This window comes from Bos indicus, chromosome 5 (genome assembly GCF_029378745.1).
Source record: "Bos indicus isolate NIAB-ARS_2022 breed Sahiwal x Tharparkar chromosome 5, NIAB-ARS_B.indTharparkar_mat_pri_1.0, whole genome shotgun sequence".
NCBI lineage: Eukaryota > Metazoa > Chordata > Mammalia > Artiodactyla > Bovidae > Bos > Bos indicus.
In genome coordinates, this window is record NC_091764.1 from 108423720 (window position 1) to 108443294 (window position 19575).

General features: G+C 40.2%; 1 protein-coding gene across 9 annotated transcripts in view; it reads left to right on the forward strand.

Annotated features, from left to right (window-relative positions):
* The window catches only part of ERC1 (ELKS/RAB6-interacting/CAST family member 1), a 267450-nt gene that overhangs the window by 107162 nt on the left and 140713 nt on the right, over window positions 1-19575 (forward strand). For all 9 annotated transcript variants that reach the window (XM_019961732.2, XM_070788689.1, XM_070788687.1 and 6 more), the window contains one exon: window positions 13795-13930. In XM_019961732.2, coding sequence (XP_019817291.2) covers window positions 13795-13930 — 136 coding nt within the window. The remainder of the gene's footprint in view (window positions 1-13794; window positions 13931-19575) is intronic.

A 19575-nucleotide genomic window follows, 5' to 3' on the forward strand; every position in this document is an offset into this window, starting at 1 on the left:
AGTCAGTGTGAGTCTCTAAAAGGCTGCACAGAGTGGAGTAGATGGGAAAGCTGTGGACTTCCGTATCATTGATTGACAGAGAAAGTCTCCCTTTATTTTATCTATTTCAGGAGCAAGTGAGCCTCAAGTTCAAGCAGCTAGCATGTTTTAGTTCATTCAGGCCTTTTTCTTAGCCAGTGGTCTTTTAGGCCGTGAATGTTTAGACTCTGTGTTGTGGAGCAGCAAGCTGTTAAAGCAGGTCAAGCTTAGAAGGAGAGACATTTTGAGGACAGTTCGTGAGACATGGATGTGTTTGCTGAGCTCTACCTTTGACTACTTGAAAGTGACCTCTGTTTGAACAGAGCCAGCCAGACCGCTCTCTGGGAGTTTTCTTTGCCTTTTTTTTTTCTCTTGTTAGGGTATTTTGTACCAAAGATAAAGCATATGCCTCTTGGCTCTTCCTTTACACCATGTATTTAACATAAATTCACAAGAGCATAGAAATAGTTCTTCCAATAGAGCTATGCTAATCACTGTATTCTGAAAAGAGAGACTAGCAGGACAGCATGAACTCACTAATCCTGAGGCTCCCTTGAGCCTGTTGTAATATTTTTGTGCTCTTGATGTCAAGAGGTAATAGACTACTTTCATAAGTAGTTTATTCAGTTTTAAATTTTAGGTTTATGGGTAGACTTGATATTTTCCCCTGGAAGTCGTTTTTTCCTTTTGTTCTGTACCTGTAGGATTTTGATTTTCAAGAAACTAAATTCCAACCCTCACGGTTCTTCTTCACTAAAGTTGAAAGTATGAATAACATGAGCTGATCACGTACTCATTTGTTTCTTCTTATTTTGATAGTAAGTCCGGAGAAAATGGGTGGATAACGTTCTTTAAGTCAGAATTAATAAATTATCAGAGTCTCAAGATTAGATTTTATACATTTCTGTGTGTCTTCTTCCATATTTGCACTGCATCTTTACCCCCCAAAATGGAAACGCACGCCCCTTGCATACTTGGGCTAGTACATGCCTCTCTTTGCCGTTGTATCAGCCTGAAATCAACAGCAGTACTTCATCTTCATAGATTTTAAAATGCAGTACTTTATATGGATAATGACTTTCCACCAAATCCACTAAATGTATTTCAGTATTTCAGAAAAGAAATTTCTTGATAAACTTGCTTGATTTTTTTTTTGTTAGAATTATACATTGAAATTATCACTGGCTATTCAAGATAGCGTCCTTGAAAAATGTTTTAATTCATTTTTGGACCCAGTACTGATTTGGGAGAGAATGTGATTTCAGTGAGAGTGAGAAATAGGATTAAATCTTTATCTTATATGCAGAGCACACCAAATAGCTTTTATTAGTCACTGCATTTTTCACATTTTGGGAGAGAGTTGTTAATGATCTGCTCTTTCCACAGAATGTAATATACTATAGAGTTTTGTCCTCGGGTCATGCAGTGTCATAATCTTGTTTTAAGATTTGACACATAATTTTTTAGCTACCAAGAAAAGATACAGTCCTAAAAGACTCTGTTGCTCCTGGCTTTGTAATTTGTTTACTGAGCAGCACAGTTCAAGACAGGAATGAAAGACGATTGAAACTACTTTCTGCCTTTTGTTCCCAGATTTAGTGCATGTGTTCGGCTCCCGCTGTCTTACTAACAGTTTCGCTTCTCGCGTTGCCGTTTCCGCTGTGTCCTGTGTGTGGGTGTCCGTCTCCCTGTCATCTGTCATTTGAGCCTCTTCACCATTCTCTTGATCTGTCTTACCCTGGTCCCGCTGCACTGGGGATTGGGCTCTGCGTCCGCGTCCCTCAGGATGCCAGTCTCCCACCCTTTGTGCCTTCCACACCAGGCTTCCATCCCTGCATCATCGGGGGGCTTGGTTTGGGACTTCCTGGGAAAGTGAGTGTCGAGTAAGGTGACAGTTCTGGACTTGAGGAGTTGCTGCTGCCACTCTGCTGCCTCTGGGGGCTTGCCGGGGAATCTGCTTGATGAGAAATAAAGACCAGCCGGTTGTATGTCCAGCTGAACAGTACCTCTTAGGTCCACCACTTGTGGATTAAGTATGTGTCCTCTCTGGTAAGGTTCCGATATTGCTGGTTTTAATTGTCTCATTCTTGGTTCAAAGCCCATCGTTTGTGTGGTGGTTATTTTGCTGGAGTGCCTGTTAAGGAGTAGCCTCTTAGCTGGTGCGGCTGTGATGCCAAATGCCAATTCGTTCGGGAAGTAGATGCATTTTTACAGGGCATTCAGCAACCTGCTAAGTGCAAAAATGAACACATGCTGTTACAATCATTGGCCTAAAGAAAAATCTTATTATTCTTTTAAAATTTCCTAGTACTTATATAAGATTCTCTAACATTAAAAGGTTTAGATTAACTCATAAAGAATTCCCAGACATATTCTTTGTGGTCTTGAGGAAATAAATAGCCCCTTTCACTGCTCTTACAAAACAACAGGAGCTTCTGGCAGATGATTTAGTGTTGTACCAGTGTCTTGAGCTACTGAGGATTAAGTAAGCCTGCCCATACATCTGCAGATATAAAATATTTTTCCCAATTAAATCTAAGCAGTACCGTTTCTAAATTTATATTCTGTCCTATGTTGTGTATCAGTTGGAGTTCAACCAAAGAGGCAGAACCAGTAGAAGAGATACATACATACATTTATTTATATAAGGTACATATGGGCCTCCCTGGTGGCTCAGCTGGTAAAGAATCCGCCTTCAGTGCAAGAGACCCAGATTCAGTCCCTGGGTGGGGAAGATCCCCTGGAGAAGGAAACGGCAACCCACTCCAGTATTCTTGCCTGGAGAATTCCATGGACAAAGGGGCCTGGTGGGCTATAGTCCATTGGGTCACAAAGAGTCAGACACGACTGAGCGACTAAACCACCAGCAAGATGTATACATACATATATCTGATTTATCACAAGGAATTGTCTAGTGTGATTGTCAGCAGCTGGCTAAGCGAGTCTAAGAACTGAACAGGAAAGCTGTCAGGAGGAGCAGACCACCCGCAGAATAGCCTGGTCCATACTGTGGTCTACAGGCAGAATTTCTTCTCTTTCCTTGGGAAGCCTGCTTTTAGGGCCTTCCAGAGGATTCAGATATGCTTCGATTATCTGGGGTAATCTCTTTTACTTAAATGGATTGTAGGCTTTAATTATATTTGTAAAATACTTTCATAGCAACATCTAGATTAGCTTTGGATTAAATTAATGGGGTGCTGTAGCCTAGCCAGGTTGACACTTCCAGAAAGTCATCACCTGGTGGTTCTGGGTAGTCTGCCTAGATCAATTTAGGTAAGAAAATAATAAAAACAAACCTGGAGATTGACAGTGTTATGCAGGGTACAACATTACTATAGAAAAGGCTTCTTGTTGAACTTTAGACTCAAGTCTAGTCTTTTAATTTTTGTGGCCAATATTAAATGATAATGGCTTGAGGGGATGTTTAGATGGAAGGTTAGTAGGTTATTTTGGATCCTAGACTGCTCATTTTAGGTCCTAGAACTTTAGTGTACGTAGAGATGTACAATGGAGAGGAAAAGGCAAGATAGTGTCCTGTTGCTGTAACTGTTCTGAAAAAGACAAGAGAACCAGGGATTGGTGGTGTGTTAGTTACACACACACTCACTCCCTCACTCACTCACTCCTTTTGGGCCAGGCTTGTAAGTAGTTTAACTGTTAGGAGGAAACTTAGTTTTTCTATTTGTGATGGTTAATTTTATTTCCTTTGCTGTCTTTTCCAGACCTCATCTAGAACTATTAATTCTAGGCTTTTGCATCATGATTAAAATCAGATTTTATGGACTAGCAAGAGTACTTGTGTTTATAACGTTTCTAAGGGAACTGTTAATACATTCTGACTTATAAACAACTGGCTTTATTTAAAAAGATTGATATATGATCTGTTCATAAGATTTGGAGCTACTTGATTTTTAAAAAATTTTTATTATTGTTTTAGTCTTTATTGAATTTGTTACACTATTGCTTCTGTTTTGTTTTTTTGGCCGTGAGGCATGTGGGGTCTTAGCGCCCTGGCAGGGAGAGGGAACAACCCTGCATCCCCAGCATTGGAAGGTGAAACCTTAACCACTGGACCGCCAGAAAAGTCCCTTGACTTTTTTTTTTAAAGCAAGAGTGTTTCCTGTTTGCTCAGAGTTCAGGCTCAAGGTAGCCCCTCAAATTAACAGTCTAAATGGCTGAAGCAGTAATTTTAAACCTCATTTTGGTGAGATGAGTCTGTATTTCTGTAGATCAAGATCAACATGATGAACTGAGCTTGAACACAGAGAATGGTGTTGTTTTCCCATCATGCCACCCTTAAACCTTGTGGCTTGAGGATGTGGCCTTTTGTGGTTTTTTTATTTGCTTTTAAAACCTACTAGTATTTGAATTTCATGTAATGAAAATGGACTAAAATTTTCTTTCCCCTTATTCTTTTGTGGGAATCTGACCCTTTGTAACTGTTACCTTTTTTTGGAGGGGAAGCTTTACTGACCTCCCTTAGGTAATAATTTCTTTCCTTCTTCTATGCTTTTCTGATAGTATCTCTCTCAGTCTCTCCCAGGACTGTACATTGTTCAGGGCCCATTGAAGATGTATGTTAAAACATAGAGATGTGGCTCCTTTCTCATTTCCCTCTCTAATCATCCCACATTTTATCTTCCCATTCCCTGCACATTCAGACCTTTCATTAAATAGATACTAGTCTTATTCCCTGTTTGTTATATTGAAAATATTCTTATGTTCATTTCTTGTATATGTTTGTAATATGTTTACCATTGCACATATACTTTTTTCTGTAAAAATATAAGTAAACCCATATGCATTAAATAGTCTTATTTAATATAATTCAGTAGGGTTACTTTTCTTGCTTCACGTTAAACAAACATGTAGATAAACTCTTCTGTTACAATCAAATACCAGTTCTAAGTTTTATTTTTATATTTTAGTATCTCTGAAACTGGGATACATGTTTAATACATACATGTATTAAATATGTATGTACATATATGTATGTATATTATGTACATATATGGATGTACATAATACATACATAATGGCATGGTTTAATTGGTATATATTTTTTATTTCTTAATCATACTGGTGCATCTTCTCTCTTTGGTGAATTGAAAATGTCTACAATGAGAGTGAATAAAATTATTTCAGTGAGTGTGGGAATGAAAGAAAGTATTTCCAAATCAACATTATTTTCTCATGTATTCCATTTTAAATGTATGTAGCCAAAGGAATGTGTTTATTGTTAGAATTAGGTATTTGACTTTTGTAACTGCATCCTGAAAGTTTTTTTGTTTAGGCTGACCTAAAATTTTTTGACATTTTCCTTGGGAAAGTGGGTTTCATGTTTGTGATTTATTTTGGTATCACAGTGTATTCAGGCCTCTATGGCACAGTGTAATCTGGAAATATAAACCTACATCTTTAGTCTTCATATTTGTAAATATGTTTTCTGAATTTCTGAATTGATCATGCAGCTTAATGTCTTCAGAAATCTCCCATAAGGAAATTAAGCTGTATGTAGATTGGCATAAATTAGTATACAATTCATGAGGGAAAAGATTCCTGAAAGAATTTCCTTAAAGTCTGCAGTTGTGTGTCTTTGGTCCATGAAGGACAGTGTCGGGTCTTGATGTAGTTGGAAAAGAAGGAAAATGAGCATGGTGGTTGTGTGTTCTTTCTTGAGGGAGAATGGATGGTGTTTTTAAAAAATGAAAGAGGAAAAGCAAGATGCTTTGAGTGTCATAACTGGAGATGACTGTTCTTTATCTGATCCTGCTTGCTTCAGCCTGCTTTCTTCTTCCTCTCCTCGATGAATTTCACTGATTTTCATTTAAAAGAAGAATAAATTACACAGCTTAATTACATAGTCAATTCTACTACACCATCTTTCCACAGTTTCTTGTGGGCACAGCACCTTATAATTTATTACAGTCTTGATAGAAATTTTGGTGTTACACTTTAAAATGTAAACATTAGAATTGTATATAGTTACTCTATATGCAGATTTTTTTTCCTCCTAAATTTATTTCCCAAGAGCTAAAAGTTATGCCAGCATAAACTATGACTCCTGAACTATAAAATAGGTAAAAAGATCCTTAAAGTTGCTCACTCTTGTCAAGAATAAACTTAATTTTTTTTCAGGGATTTCCCCATGTTTCATATAAAGCCTTGCATCTGTATGAGATCTCAGTGTCATTGCTGATTTAAAATTATTCCAACTTAATCTGTCATAACCAACAAAAATAAAAAAGATCGTTGGGAACAGTCATGTAGATAAATGATTGACCTCACTTTGACTTTGAACATTGTATGCATTCTGCTAGAGATCCATGGATTTTTGTAGATTCCTTTCAAGAACCTGTAAGCATCAGAGAATAGATAAAAGTACACCCAGGAGGTGTGTTTGCAGACCTGCATTCCTCTCCGGGATCCACCGTGTACTTGCCGTGTGGTTGCGAGGAATTTTGTTTTCATTTTTTGTTTTTCTGTTTTTCTATTTTATAATGGAAATCATAAATTTTATCCTTGCCTTTCCATTATTTTAACAATGAGTTTTTAAAAAACTCATTTTAGTATTGAAATGTTAGAAAACATTAAAGCACAAGTTGAAATGGTGCTGGCACTCAAGAAATAAACCTCTCGTTTTAGATTCTTAAAGTAAAATTTCAGTCCTGATGACAAGCTGGATGGCCCTGGCTCTTAGGAGTCTTAAGTGTTTGGAAGACCACTTTCAGTGAAATTGATTAATTGTTAAAAAGGGAAAGCTGCCTGTTATTATGAATATGAAAGCAATAATGAACCTCAGGGGTTTGTGCTCGGTAAGGAATACAAAGCATGACTACTCTGCATCTCTGTCTGCTGAGCAGTATCAGAAACGAAGTGTTATTTGTAGAGCCACATCTTCTTCTTTATTGCTGTTAGATTGCACCATTTGGAGACAGATTTGATAGATTTGGAGTGAGACATAATGGGTGTAATTAGCAAAACATTACTTTCACATTTGAGAAAATTATGTCAAATTTTCCAAATGAATGAGAGTTCTATATTCTACAGAATCATTTCTGTGTTTTTCTGCTTTTCTCCGTGATAAGTTGGGTCTAAGAAATGGGCCGGGGTAGGTAAAGGAGTTGTCAGTTCTAAGACGGGTGTGTATAAACCCAAGCTGACTAATGTCGTTAGGTCACAGGTGGCTATTAATACTCAAAAAGGAAGGGGAACAACAGCTGGCCTTCCCTTCTTTTCCTTTGTGTTTGAGAAATTATTTTTTCTTTTTCCTGCCCCAGGAAATGGTAAATTTTAGACAAAATTCATCCCTTTAGAAACTTACGTTAAGGTACAATGGTGTAATCTAATATGAAAATATACTTGTTGAAAGTCTGAATTTACTCACTTTTGGTGTCTGTGCCAAATCTGTGTGTCTCCGTTCCTTTCTCTAATCCTGTGCTGTATGTTTCCTCTGTGTCTGTGAATTATGCGAATTCTGAATACTGCCCTCATTAACACTTTCTAACTTTTCTCTTTCACATTTCCTTCCTGGATTTGCCGTTTCCTTCAGTCTCACCTCAAGGTCAGTATGCTTGTCCTAAAACAAAGATATGTAACAAAACATTGTATATTGACGTTGTCTTGAACCCAAAAAGTTACCCCAGGAACAAGATGTCTAGAAATTCAGGTATGAGTGTAGAAAATGTCATGAGCGTTAGATTGATTGGAAGAGTGGCATTACAGTTCTACCGTTCAAGGTTGGGAGAGTGGTCAGAGAGCAAGAATCAGACCGACCAGGTTTTGAGGGAGAGAAATGAAGGGGGAAAGTAGTCACTGGGGGAGCGAGCAGGTGAAGATACTGCTTTAACTTTGTTACAGTTTCATCAGAGACATTATGGCTCTTACACTAGCAGGTCAAGTGCAGCATGGATGCGGGAGGGAGAGGGGCCACAGTCTAGATGTGTGTAAGAGCCTTGGAGTGATTTCACTGCACAGACCTATGCATACCCTTTCAGTTTGGGGGTTGTTTTGTGACTGCTGAATGCTGGCAACAGAAACAGCCACCAGTGCTGCTGTTCATGTGTCAGGGGCTTGTGGTGGAAGCTTCACAGGTTTTATTTCCGTTGATTTTCCCAGCAGTCATGTAGCAAGGTTTGCGATTTCCACTTTGCAGGTGAGTAACACAATTACAGAGCCCATTAAGTAACTCAACCGTCTTCATTACTAAGTGAATTAGTAAGAGAAGCTGGCAGAAAACAATCATAAGTCTTCATTTTAAAAGTTGTTTATTCTGCCTGTGAGCCATGGCACTGTAAAATCATGGTATGAGAATTTCTGATCAGGTTCAGGAAATGATATTGTTAATACCACATGCATTTTACCTTGGTGTTCAGTCACTCAGTCGTGCCCAACTCCTTGCAACTCCATGGACTGCAGCACACCAGGCTTCCCTGTCCTTCACTATCTCCCAGAGTTTGCTGAAACTCATGGCCATTGAGTCGATTGTGTCATCCAACCATCTCATCCTCTGTCACCCACTTTTCCTGCCCTCAATCTTTCCCAGCATCGTGGTCTTTCCAGTGAGTCTGCTCTTCGTATCAGGTTACCAAAGTATTGGAGCTTCAACTTGAGCATCAGTCCTTCCAATGAATATTCAGGGTTGATTTCCTTGAGGATTGACTGGTTTGATCGCTTTGCAGTCTGGGGACTCTCAAGAGTCTTCTCCAGCACCACAGTTCAAAAGCATCAATTCCTTGGCATTCAGCCTTTTTACCTTTCTCCTAGCAGCGGTTTTCTAATATGTTTGCTGTCTATAAAAGCACTTGTCTCTGATTCTCACATATAGCGTATGGATTACATAGGTCAGATCATTATTCTGATGAGGATCTGAGACTAGGCAATGTGATTTCTACATCTAGGGTCAGCTGCCTAGTTGGTAGTAGTCCTTAGATTTGAAGCCAGATATTCTCATTTCAGCCTCAGGGCTTCTCATATGATACACACTCTAGCCTAGGAATTAATCTGAGCTCTGGGGTCCCATACTGCTCAGAGGTTCTTAGGTACTTTTCTCACTGTCATTTTCCCATCTGTAAAGTTGGGGTAGTTCTCTCCGATCTGAAGGGCTGTTGTGAATGTTAAATGAGTTAATACAAATAGCCCTTGGAGCAGCATCTGGCACAGGCTGAGCAGTCAGTAAATGGAGCTGTTTTTGATCACTCTTTGTTGCTTTTTTCTCAGAGTCCTGTTTGGTCCTGGATCCCACCACACGGTGCCCTTGATTCCTGTCAGGATTGATAGCAAGTGCGAAGTAGAGCCCACTGCAGAGTTGTATGTGTGCGGAAGATGAGGAAGGAAGCCTTGTTTCTTCTGTAATGATATTTTCAGACTATTTTTCAGGCCTGAAATTTCTGTTACAGGTAGAAAGATGAAGTTGAGGCTTTTTTTGGGAAAAAGGTTCTCTTTCCCTTTTCTGTTCCCTGATATTTATTCTCAAGACTTAACGATATTTTTGAAAAAGTCCTCTTACCTTTGACTCTTTTTTAAAAATAAACAGTTTGTTCAGGGTATGATGAGTTTGTTAATAAAATAAAACCTTTGTTTTGTAATCACTTATAGGAGTCTGATTCATGCAGGGGTTCTTCGGTCAGCCTCACACCGTCCTCTGCTTTCTGTCTGCACAGCAGCAGTCTCAGAAGGTCTGTCTGTGCTCGTCCTCCCTTGTTTTTGTCAGAGGTACTGACGTCCCAGCTCTGTTCTGAGGCTAAACTTCTATTCACTCCTTCCCTCTGACCAGTTTTCAAAACCCTGTTCCATAAATTGAATCCTCCTCCTCCTCCTCCTCATTTCCTTTGTTTCTCTTCTTTCCTTCCCACAGACTCCCAAACATAAAGCATAATCTAGTCTTCCCTATCCTTCAGGAGACGTGTGAGCAAGCGTTCCATCATCTTTCCCTTGGTTTCAGTTCACCACAGTATCTTACTTGTACTTTTTACTTTTTTTTTCCCATTTGCACAGTTTCTGAAAGAATCATTTATGCTCTATGCGTCCACAGTCACACTTCCCGTTCATTTTCCAGAGCAGTATAATTTGGGATCTTCTCTCATTGCCAGGCTGAAATTTCCTCAGTGACGTACCCTTTGCAAGATTGTTTGTCTTGGACCTGTCTAAAACCTGTCTGTTAGGTTAGGTTAGGTTAGTGACCATCTCCCTTCTTTTTGAAACTGTGCTTCTATAGTTTATGTGACATTATTTTCTGGAAGCTTTCTTAGCACCTCCTTGACAGTTTTTAGCCTATTTTGCTTTTTGTCTTTTACACATTTCTTGATGTTTTGTAAAAAAATTCCTTTTTTCACCTAAGTTACCTGTCACTTGACTTGTTAACCACCAAAGACTTGTTAACCACCTTTGACTCTTTTTAAAAATAAGCAGCTTTGTTAATATGATGAGTTTGTTAAAAAAAAAAAAAGAAAAAAAATTTTTTTGAAACATTTTTACGGAACTCTCCGTGAATAAACCGATTTCATTACAGAAGAAATCCTAAGTGTTTGCAGTAAAAGTAGCAAGCACAAATGCTGCATTTGAAAAGTGATTTTCCAATTTTCTACTTTAAACATTTTCTCCACATTGTAGTAAATCAGTTAGGGTACCACGTAAGTAATTCCAAGTCTGAACACAAGTCAGCTTTAGTAGAAAAATATCATGAAGGTTTTTGCTTTGTGTGTGAGACTTTCTAAATTAAGCTTCAAGTATGCTCATATTTTTACTGGGAAGTTTTATTGCTTTGTCCCACATTTTGTCTTTTGCATATTTTGATCTAAATGTTACTAAACAAACAGTTATGAAAGGCTCCAGAAGATTTTTTCCATGGAAGTCATTGGTGTAGACATAATTCTCTGAGTTACAAGTTATGTTAATTATAATATTGTTAGCTGTTCATTTTTATTTAGTGGTAAAAGCCATTAAACTATACTTATTCCTAAAGAAGTTTTTTCCAAGTAATAAAAAATGCAACAAGCTTTGTTCTTCTAGTGGCAAGGATCGTTTTGGCTGTATAGTATATTAAAAACCCTCTTTTCACTTCAGAGTGGAATTTAATGCAGTATTTTTTTTATTCTACTTAGAGGCATTTTAATTACGGTTTTGTCAAGTCCAGTTGAATAGGTCATCAAGAGAGTCTAATTTATTGATGGACTGGATGTTTAGATAACTCTATTATATGACTTTGGGCAAGATGCTTAACCCTCCACTGTTTGCTTTAGCCTGTTTTGTGTTAATAGTGACAGTTACCTGTAGTGTTTGTATTTTTGTGTCTCCGCTAAGCTTTTCCAGTTTGAATGGGTTTGTTTGTTTCTGCTCTTCCTCTCTTGTCCTACCCTGCCCTCCTCTGTCCACCTTTCCATTCAAGTACAGAGCAGAAAGATTTTATTTAGAGTGATAACGACTGAAGGTTCACACTCGGAATCCTTAGATACACATCTGTTTAGTTCCGATTCAGGGACGTTAACCCCAGAGAATGAATACAAAGAACAGATTCCATGTATTGACGAAAAGATAGGATTCAGTCCACAGTTCATCTTTACTTTTTATTGTATAACAGCAGCTTCAGCTAAAGGCAAGACATCAAGAAAGTGAAGCCTGTAAATGTCATCTCTCTCACTCTTAGATCTAAACAGATTGGGCTCAATATTATTATTACTCACGCTTTATTTAGCCGTGACCTCTGCAGACCTCTCTTCAAATGTTTGCAATCTAGGGGATGCTTCCTACTGTGTTAAGCCCAGAGTCCCTATTTTATTATGTAATAAAAGTTAAATAACATAGTTTTACTGTTTTGAATGATTCATTGGTGGAAATAAGTGTGTGAACACAGACCTGTGCTGATCCACCAAAGTCTTCCACTGAAAAGAGTTGAGTTTCACGCCATCACACATTGAGACATGGTAAACATTGTTTTTCTAGATCGCAGTTGTAGATACCTACCTGGTGTTCTGTGGGTGAGATAAAGCTGGTGAATCCAGTAGAGAAGGGAGGAAAGACTAATTTTCATTTAGTCACGATATGAGTTCCTATAGGGGTGCCAGATTTAGCAAATAAAAATTTGAGATGTCCAGTTAAAATTGAATTTCAGAGATAGAATGAATAAATTTTTTGTATTAATACATCCTGTGAATATTGAGATATTCTTAACTAGAATATTATTTGCTGTTTATCTGGAATATGACTTTGCCTGAACATCTTTATCTAACAAACCGCAGTGATCTAGTTTGGAGATTAAGCAACGAGTGTGAGAGAACGTGCCACAGGCTGTCATTACCTGATTTCAAAGGATGTTAATTAGATATAAACCACGGTGGCTTCTCATTGTTAGTTCAGTTTATTGATGCAACTTTTGGGCGCAGTTGAGTGGATTTTTCTAATTGTCGCATCCTCCCTACTATCATCATCCTGCTTCGATTTGTTTCCAGAAGTTTGGAAATCTGATTGTATCATTTCCCTTCCTTAAGTCTTTCACACTTAGGATGAACTGCAGCTTCCTTGCTCAGCAGGAAACAGGCCTTTGTTTACTTTCGGCTTCCTTTTTCTTTGTTCTGCTGGTCCAACTTTATGCTGCAGTCAAACTGAGTGTGGCTTCCCCAAAAGGGACACACTCTTCTTTTTTCAGGGCTTTATCCCTGCTCTTCTCTCTGCCTAGTAACCTGGACCAGTCCCTCAGGAAGTTCAGAGGCAGGTCATCTTCCAGGAAGCTTTTCCTGATCACCACTGCCACCCCTGCCCCCTTCCCGGGGCCCTTTCCTAGCACTTAGCATATCCTGTATTTGCTCAGATGCCTGGGAGATATTTGAGAGCAGAAACTGTTTTTATTCATGGATTGATATTCCTAGTGTTTTATACGTGAGAGTGGAGTTCAGCCAAATACTCATCTCCTTAATGAGTAAGGAAAATGTGATGGGCTTAGCAGAGTGTCAGAGCTCAGGTGGATGTAGGTTCTCTCGCATTGCAGAGCCCAGGTTCTCTTGGGCTGCACCTTACACACATTTCTTGATCATTAGTCATGATTCCACTCTTCAATGAGATTAATCTTCTCTACCTGTGACCTGGAGTTTGGCGTGGTCTTCTTATCTAGTATGGAGGCCGTGGAGTCCAATAGGGGGCTTCAGAAGTAGATGGAATGACCTGTTGCTTAAGCTGTGGCCTTAGATCTTTATGCCATAATTTTATGTACATATATGTTACATAAGATGGTTGCATGGCATCTCCGACTCAATGAACATGAGTTTGAGCAAACTCCAGGAGACAGCAAAGGACAGGGAAGACGGCGTGCTGCAGTCCATGGGGTCACAAAGAGTCGGACACAACTGAGCGACTAAACGAGGTTACATATAGCTTTTGAAAGTTGAAAATATTTAATAAGAGTAAAATTAGAGTTGTGTTACAGACCTTTCTTCATCAGCCGTTCTCCAGTTTCATAGCGTTGATGTCAAGAGCCTGTTTTCATATGCCAACAAAAATCTCTGAATTGGTTTCCTCCTTCTGCCATCTCACTCTGTCCCAGGCCTCTTTCTGTTTTATGTTTCTTCATGCTCCACAAAGTACTCACTCACACATGTGCTCCCAGAGTACCATGGTTAACAGCTAGCTGCTCTTGGAATGGAGCACTCGGCCAGGTTGGGAGGATTTCACAGCAGGAACTCTTGCGGCTTCTGAGCTGTTCCTTGCATCGTGGTGTCAGTGAATAAACACCTTCTTTCCTGTGCATGTATATGAAGAGCTTGAGTTTTCTCCCCTTTTCCACAGGCAGGTGAAAGACCAGAATAAGAAAGTGGCCAGCCTGAAGCACAAGGAGCAGGTGGAGAAGAAGAAGAGCGCCCAGATGCTGGAGGAGGCCCGGCGGCGGGAGGACACCCTCAGCGACAGCTCCCAGCAGCTGCAGGTGGGCGAGGGGCTGGGTGGGGGGACCAGGCCCGGCAGGGCCCTCCCCACGGGCACGTGGCTCTTTGCATCCTCACCCTCCGCTCTTTTTCCTTCTAACCCTGCCTGCTACCTTCCTCTCAGTGCAGCTGTTTAGCAGTAAAGGAGTGGCTTTCAATAGAAAAGGCCAGTTTTATTCCACAGCTTTGTTGAGGAAACCTGAGCAAGGGAGAAAATCCATCTCCTGGAGGGAATCTGCCTGCTTGGTGAGTTCAGTGTCCACGGGCTAAGCGGGGTCTTCAGGTGGTCAGCATCGAATGGCCTTTTCCTTCAGTAAAGCACATCATTCATCTGGTGTGTGTCAGGTTGCCTTCTTTTTTTCATCTTCCTTTCCTTCCCCCACCTTCCCTTTTTCCCCTTACTTTAAAAAATTCAGTTCAGAGACTGTGTTTCACAGTCATGAGAATGTATTGAAACATACTCTTCTATTTCACTGATGTTTAGACCTAATTACTCAAAAGATACTTAAACCAGCCTCAGTACCGAGAGTAGCAGTGACCATACCAGTGCCAGCTGGGTGCCCAGGGCTGGGCACCAGGGCAGTGTCCAGGAACCACAGGGACTGGTAAGTCCCTGTTTCTAACCTTCACTGATCCGAGGGGCAGATGGGTTTTACATATTTTATAGATGAGGAAACTGTCTCAGAGAAATCGAATTACTTACCCACATGCACACAGCCACTTCCGGCTCAGCTAGCATTTGAACTGAGACTTCCGGGATCGCTGGCCTGTCTGAATGAAGGTTTAAGTTTTAGACCATGCCGTGGACAGTGGAGATCTCTAAAGCTCCTGCCAAGACCACTAGCTGCTGTCAGCTTGTGTTTCTCTAACTGGTATGATAGAATGTTCATGCCACACTACATAGTCACAAAATCTGGAGGATTTGGAGGAGTTGTCTGTTATATAGAAGCCATCTTTAGGCTTAATAACAAATTCACTTCTGACATGAAAATCTGACTTTTTAATTCCTTTTTTCATTCCTATTTTATATAGCTTTTACTTATAACATACTCCTTATAGAAACAGTATGAATTTCCTCAGATGTGCCAACTTTTGAAAAAAGCCACCACCAGTTTTCCCTCACTCTTGCCAATAACGGTTGATACTATAAATTTTTTCCTCTTTTTTTATTTTTTAGTGCCAATCTGATGGGTGGAAAATATTTAATTTTTGTTTTAATTTATACTTATCTGATTTACCAGTGAGGGCTGAGTATTTTTTCATGTCTTACATTTTCATTTGTTTAACTAATATAGTTAAAATCTCTCTCTTTCATGATGGCTTTTTCCCTGTGGGTTTTTTAGTTAGTTTATCCCTGTTTTAAGAACAGATAAATATTTACCTATGAATATTTTTAAGTTGTTTTGGTCTTTCATTTATAACCTTTTAATTTAAATAATTTTATGTTATTTTGTGTGGTGAGGGTCTTATGTTTTTCTTCATTGCTAACAATTTCACTAGAGTATAGAAAGTTATTTCACTGCTCTGCTGCTTGTTTCTTTTTTTTTTTTTTTTAAGGTGCTTCATTTTTTTTAAATTTTATTTTATTTTTAAACTTTACATAATTGTATTAGTTTTGCCAAATATCAAAATGAATCTGCCACAGGTATACATGTGTTCCCCATCCTGAACCCTCCTCCCTCCTCCCTCCCCATACCATCCCTCTGGGTCGTCCCAGCGCACTAGCCCCAAGCATCCAGTATCGTGCATCGAACCTGGACTGGCATCTCGTTTCACACATGATATTTTACATGTTTCAATGCCATTCTCCCAAAGCTTCCCACCCTCTCCCTCTCCCACAGAGTCCATAAGACTGTTCTGTACATCAGTGTCTTTTTTGCTGTCTCGTACACAGGGTTATTGTTACCATCTTTCTAAATTCCATATATATGTGTTAGTATACTGTATTGGTGTTTTTCCTTCTGGCTTACTTCACTCTGTATAATAGGCTCCAGTTTCACCCACCTCATTAGAACTGATTCAAATGTATTCTTTTTAATGGCTGAGTAATACTCCACTGTGTATATGTACCACAGCTTTCTTATCCATTCACACACCCCAGTGGTGGTGAGTATCACTTGCACCCTAAGGTCACCTCTAAATAGAAGTCCCTGCTGAGGGACCCTGGGGATTCTTGGGTAGAACCCTTGTGGTGGACAGGGGTAGGAAAACAGTTGATGGAAGGTTTGTGTTGTACGAAGTTCTCGTTACCTGAATTTGTTTTTAAGTTTCTGAATATACAGACAGGTCCATCTACTGATATTTTCACGAAATAGGTGAGGTGAAGGGAAAGAATTACTTTAGTGTTTCCAGTGTAGATATCATAATAATTCTAGTATTACAAAATATTCTTCATCATGTTAAAAAGACATCCTTTATACTAATGACTAATATTTTGAACTTTGATGATTAATGATTAATTTTTATCAGATGCCACCTTGGGTTCTAGAGATTCAGTTCAGTTCAGTCGCTCAGTCGTGTCCGACTCTTTGCGACCCCATGAATCACAGCACGCCAGGCCTCCCTGTCCATCACCAACTCCCGGAGTTCACTCAGACTCACATCTGTTGAGTCAGTGATGCCATCCAGCCATCTCATCCTCTGTCGTCCCCTTCTCCTCCTGCCCCCAATCCCTCCCAGCATCAGAGTCTTTTCCAGTGAGTCAACTTTTTGCATGAGGTGGCCAAAGTACTGGAGTTTCAGCTTTAGCATCATTCCTTCCAAAGAAATTCCAGGGCTGATCTCCTTCAGAGTGGACTGGTTGGATCTCCTTGCAGTCCAAGGGACTTTCAAGAGTCTTCTCCAACACCACAGTTCAAAAGCATCAATTCTTCAGTGCTCAGCCTTCTTCACAGTCCAACTCTCAGATCCATACATGACCACAGGAAAAACCATAGCCTTGACTAGACGGACCTTTGTTGGCAAAGTAGTGTCTCTGCTTTTGATACTGGCCAGGGAACTAGATAACCCAGGCTGCAACTAAGATGTGGTGCAGTCAAGTAAAATATTTTTTAAAAAGAAAGTATATGTGAATAAATATGTGTTGCACATGTGCTTTGTGTAAATAGTGATGATGTAAGATGACCAAGGTCTCGCCTCTGAAGGAGCTCAGATAACAGTAGGAGGCCCCATAGTAAGATGAAGGTGGAAGTTGAGAGAGCTTTCTGGTAGTGAAGAGAAGAAAGAAGAGAGAGTGAATTTGAGATGAGTTACCTTTAAGTCAAAAGGCAAGACGCTCTTACAGATGGGCATGTGGGCACTAAGGGAGAGGCAGGAATGGGAATGGCTCATAGGCTCCTGGCATGGGCAACTGTGTGTGTGCCAGCACTCAGTGATTGATGGGTTAACCCCAAGCCTGAGATCACCAGGTTCTCCAGGGAAAGAGAACATGTCCATTTCCAACAAGTGAAGCTGTCTGAGAGCTTTCCTAATGGAGGTTTGAGCCAGCAGTGGGGTGTGCAGATTTGAAGTTTAGAGAAGCCTGGTGGTGTTAATTTTGGAGACTTGAGCTCAGAAATCGTGTTTTGATTTGTAAGAATCCGACACCATCTAGAGATAAAATACTGACAGAAGAATATGGAGTTAGAGCTGAACCCTTGGCATCCTCCCTGTTTAGAGCCAGAGTAATTAGGAGAGGCGCTCGAAGCGAACGAAAATGAGGAGGCTGGACGAGGCAGGAGAGGAAAAGGAGGTACAGCATCCCTGAGGTCAGGGGAAGACTGGGGATGCCTCCAGGAGGCTGAGAAGGAGGTCAGCATCCATGCACGCTCTGGTCCACCGTATCCAGGATGGTCAAGATAGGGTACTCAGTAATCCCTCTGGGCTCATTAAGGGGGTGCCTTCCATTCTGACCTCTTGACCTTGAGTGCCATAGATGGTCCCGCATCCATCCAGACACTTCCCTTGACCAGTTTTTCTGTCGGACGCTCACTTAGATTCACTGCACCTGCCAAGATCTTTGGAGTATCTGCTTAGTGAAGTGAAGTCGCTCAGTCGTGTCCGACTCTTTGCGACCCCATGGACTGTAGCCTATCAGGCTCCTCTGTCCATGGGATTTTCCAGGCAAGAGTGCTGGAGTGGATTGCCATTTCCTTCTCCAGGGGATCTTCCTGACCCAGGAATCGAACCCAGGTCTCCCACATTGCAGCAGACGCTTTACCATCTGAGCCACCAGGGAAGCCCGGAGTATCTGCTTAGATGTATTGAATATATGTGACTGTTCTAAGACATGGTTACACAGAGAGTCTTTAAAGGATCTCTGCCACAACCCATGCATACTAACATTTGAACCATTTTAAGCTTCCAGCCAATACTCACAAATGCCAGGCATGGAGGATAAAACAGTGAGCACAGACTGGAGATGAGCCTTTCCCACAGTCGTGTTTTTCAATCATTGCTCCTCTTCTGTTGACATTCTGCAATGAGTTTCGCCATACTTTCCACTACTGCCTCTACATTCCCATTCCTGCCTCTCCCTTACTGCCCACATTCCATGTGACATAGTGCAATTCATGAGCAATTGCCATGTGAAGAGCTGGAATTACATAAACCCCAGCAACGGAAGCCTCCCAGATAAACAGTATATGGAAGCAGGTCTTAGCTGATTTGACCGATAGTCATTTTGGGATTAGAAAAGCTTTGTATTGAAAGCCTACCCATCTTTTAAGGTTCAGATCAAATGTCCCCTGCCTGGTAAAGCCTGCCTAACTCCTCGTAGTGGGAATTAATCACACTCTGTATTGCAGTTCCATTACAGTTTTTCTGCTTTAATTTCAGAGCTCATTTTCTTACCTTGTATTTATTACATGCTGTTAGTGTGTGTGCTGTCTCTTTTGCATATTTGAGTTTGGGAAACCTGTCTTGGTACTTTGCACATTGTTCTCTATAGAAAACTGTTCACTGATTTCAGTTGTATCAATAGATGTCAGAAACTGTTCATTCACAAGCATCTTAGCCTGACCTTGAGAGCTTCAGTCTTTTAAGTATTTTCTAGCTCATTTTTAGGTGAGATACTCACTAGCATAGCTACCCTATTCTATACAACCTGGTGGTGTTGGTCTTCCTTAAATATAGTTTATTGGCTTTCTGATGTGCACTCTTTTACTTAGGCAGTCTTTCTGTGAATTTCTAGTTTTACCACCTAAAGGTTCCGGCTTAAAATGAACTTTTGTTGGTGAGCTCTACCCTGTTCTGGTTACTGTCTTCCCTGTTGTTCCACAGCCTGTGTGTTTAATTATATTTTACTGCTTTATATTTTTCAGTACCCTGTTTCAGAAATCTTCCTTTGTGATTTTTTTTCTTTTTATTTCAATTGGAGGGTAATTACTTTACAATAATGTGGTGGTTTTTGCCATACAGTCACATGAATCAGCCATGGGTGTACATGTGTTCCCCATCCTGACCCTCCCTCCCACCTCCCTCGTTTGTGATTTAATCCTCCCTTCCTTCCCCCTTTTTGTCTAGTTTGTATCTGCCTTAGGTTCAGGGCTAGTTTTTAAAATTTCTTTTTGGCCTTTCTTAATGTTTTGCATACGTTAAAAAAGTGAAAATGTTAGTGGCTCAGTCGTGTCCGACTCTTAGCAACCATAGTATTTCCCAGGCAAGAATA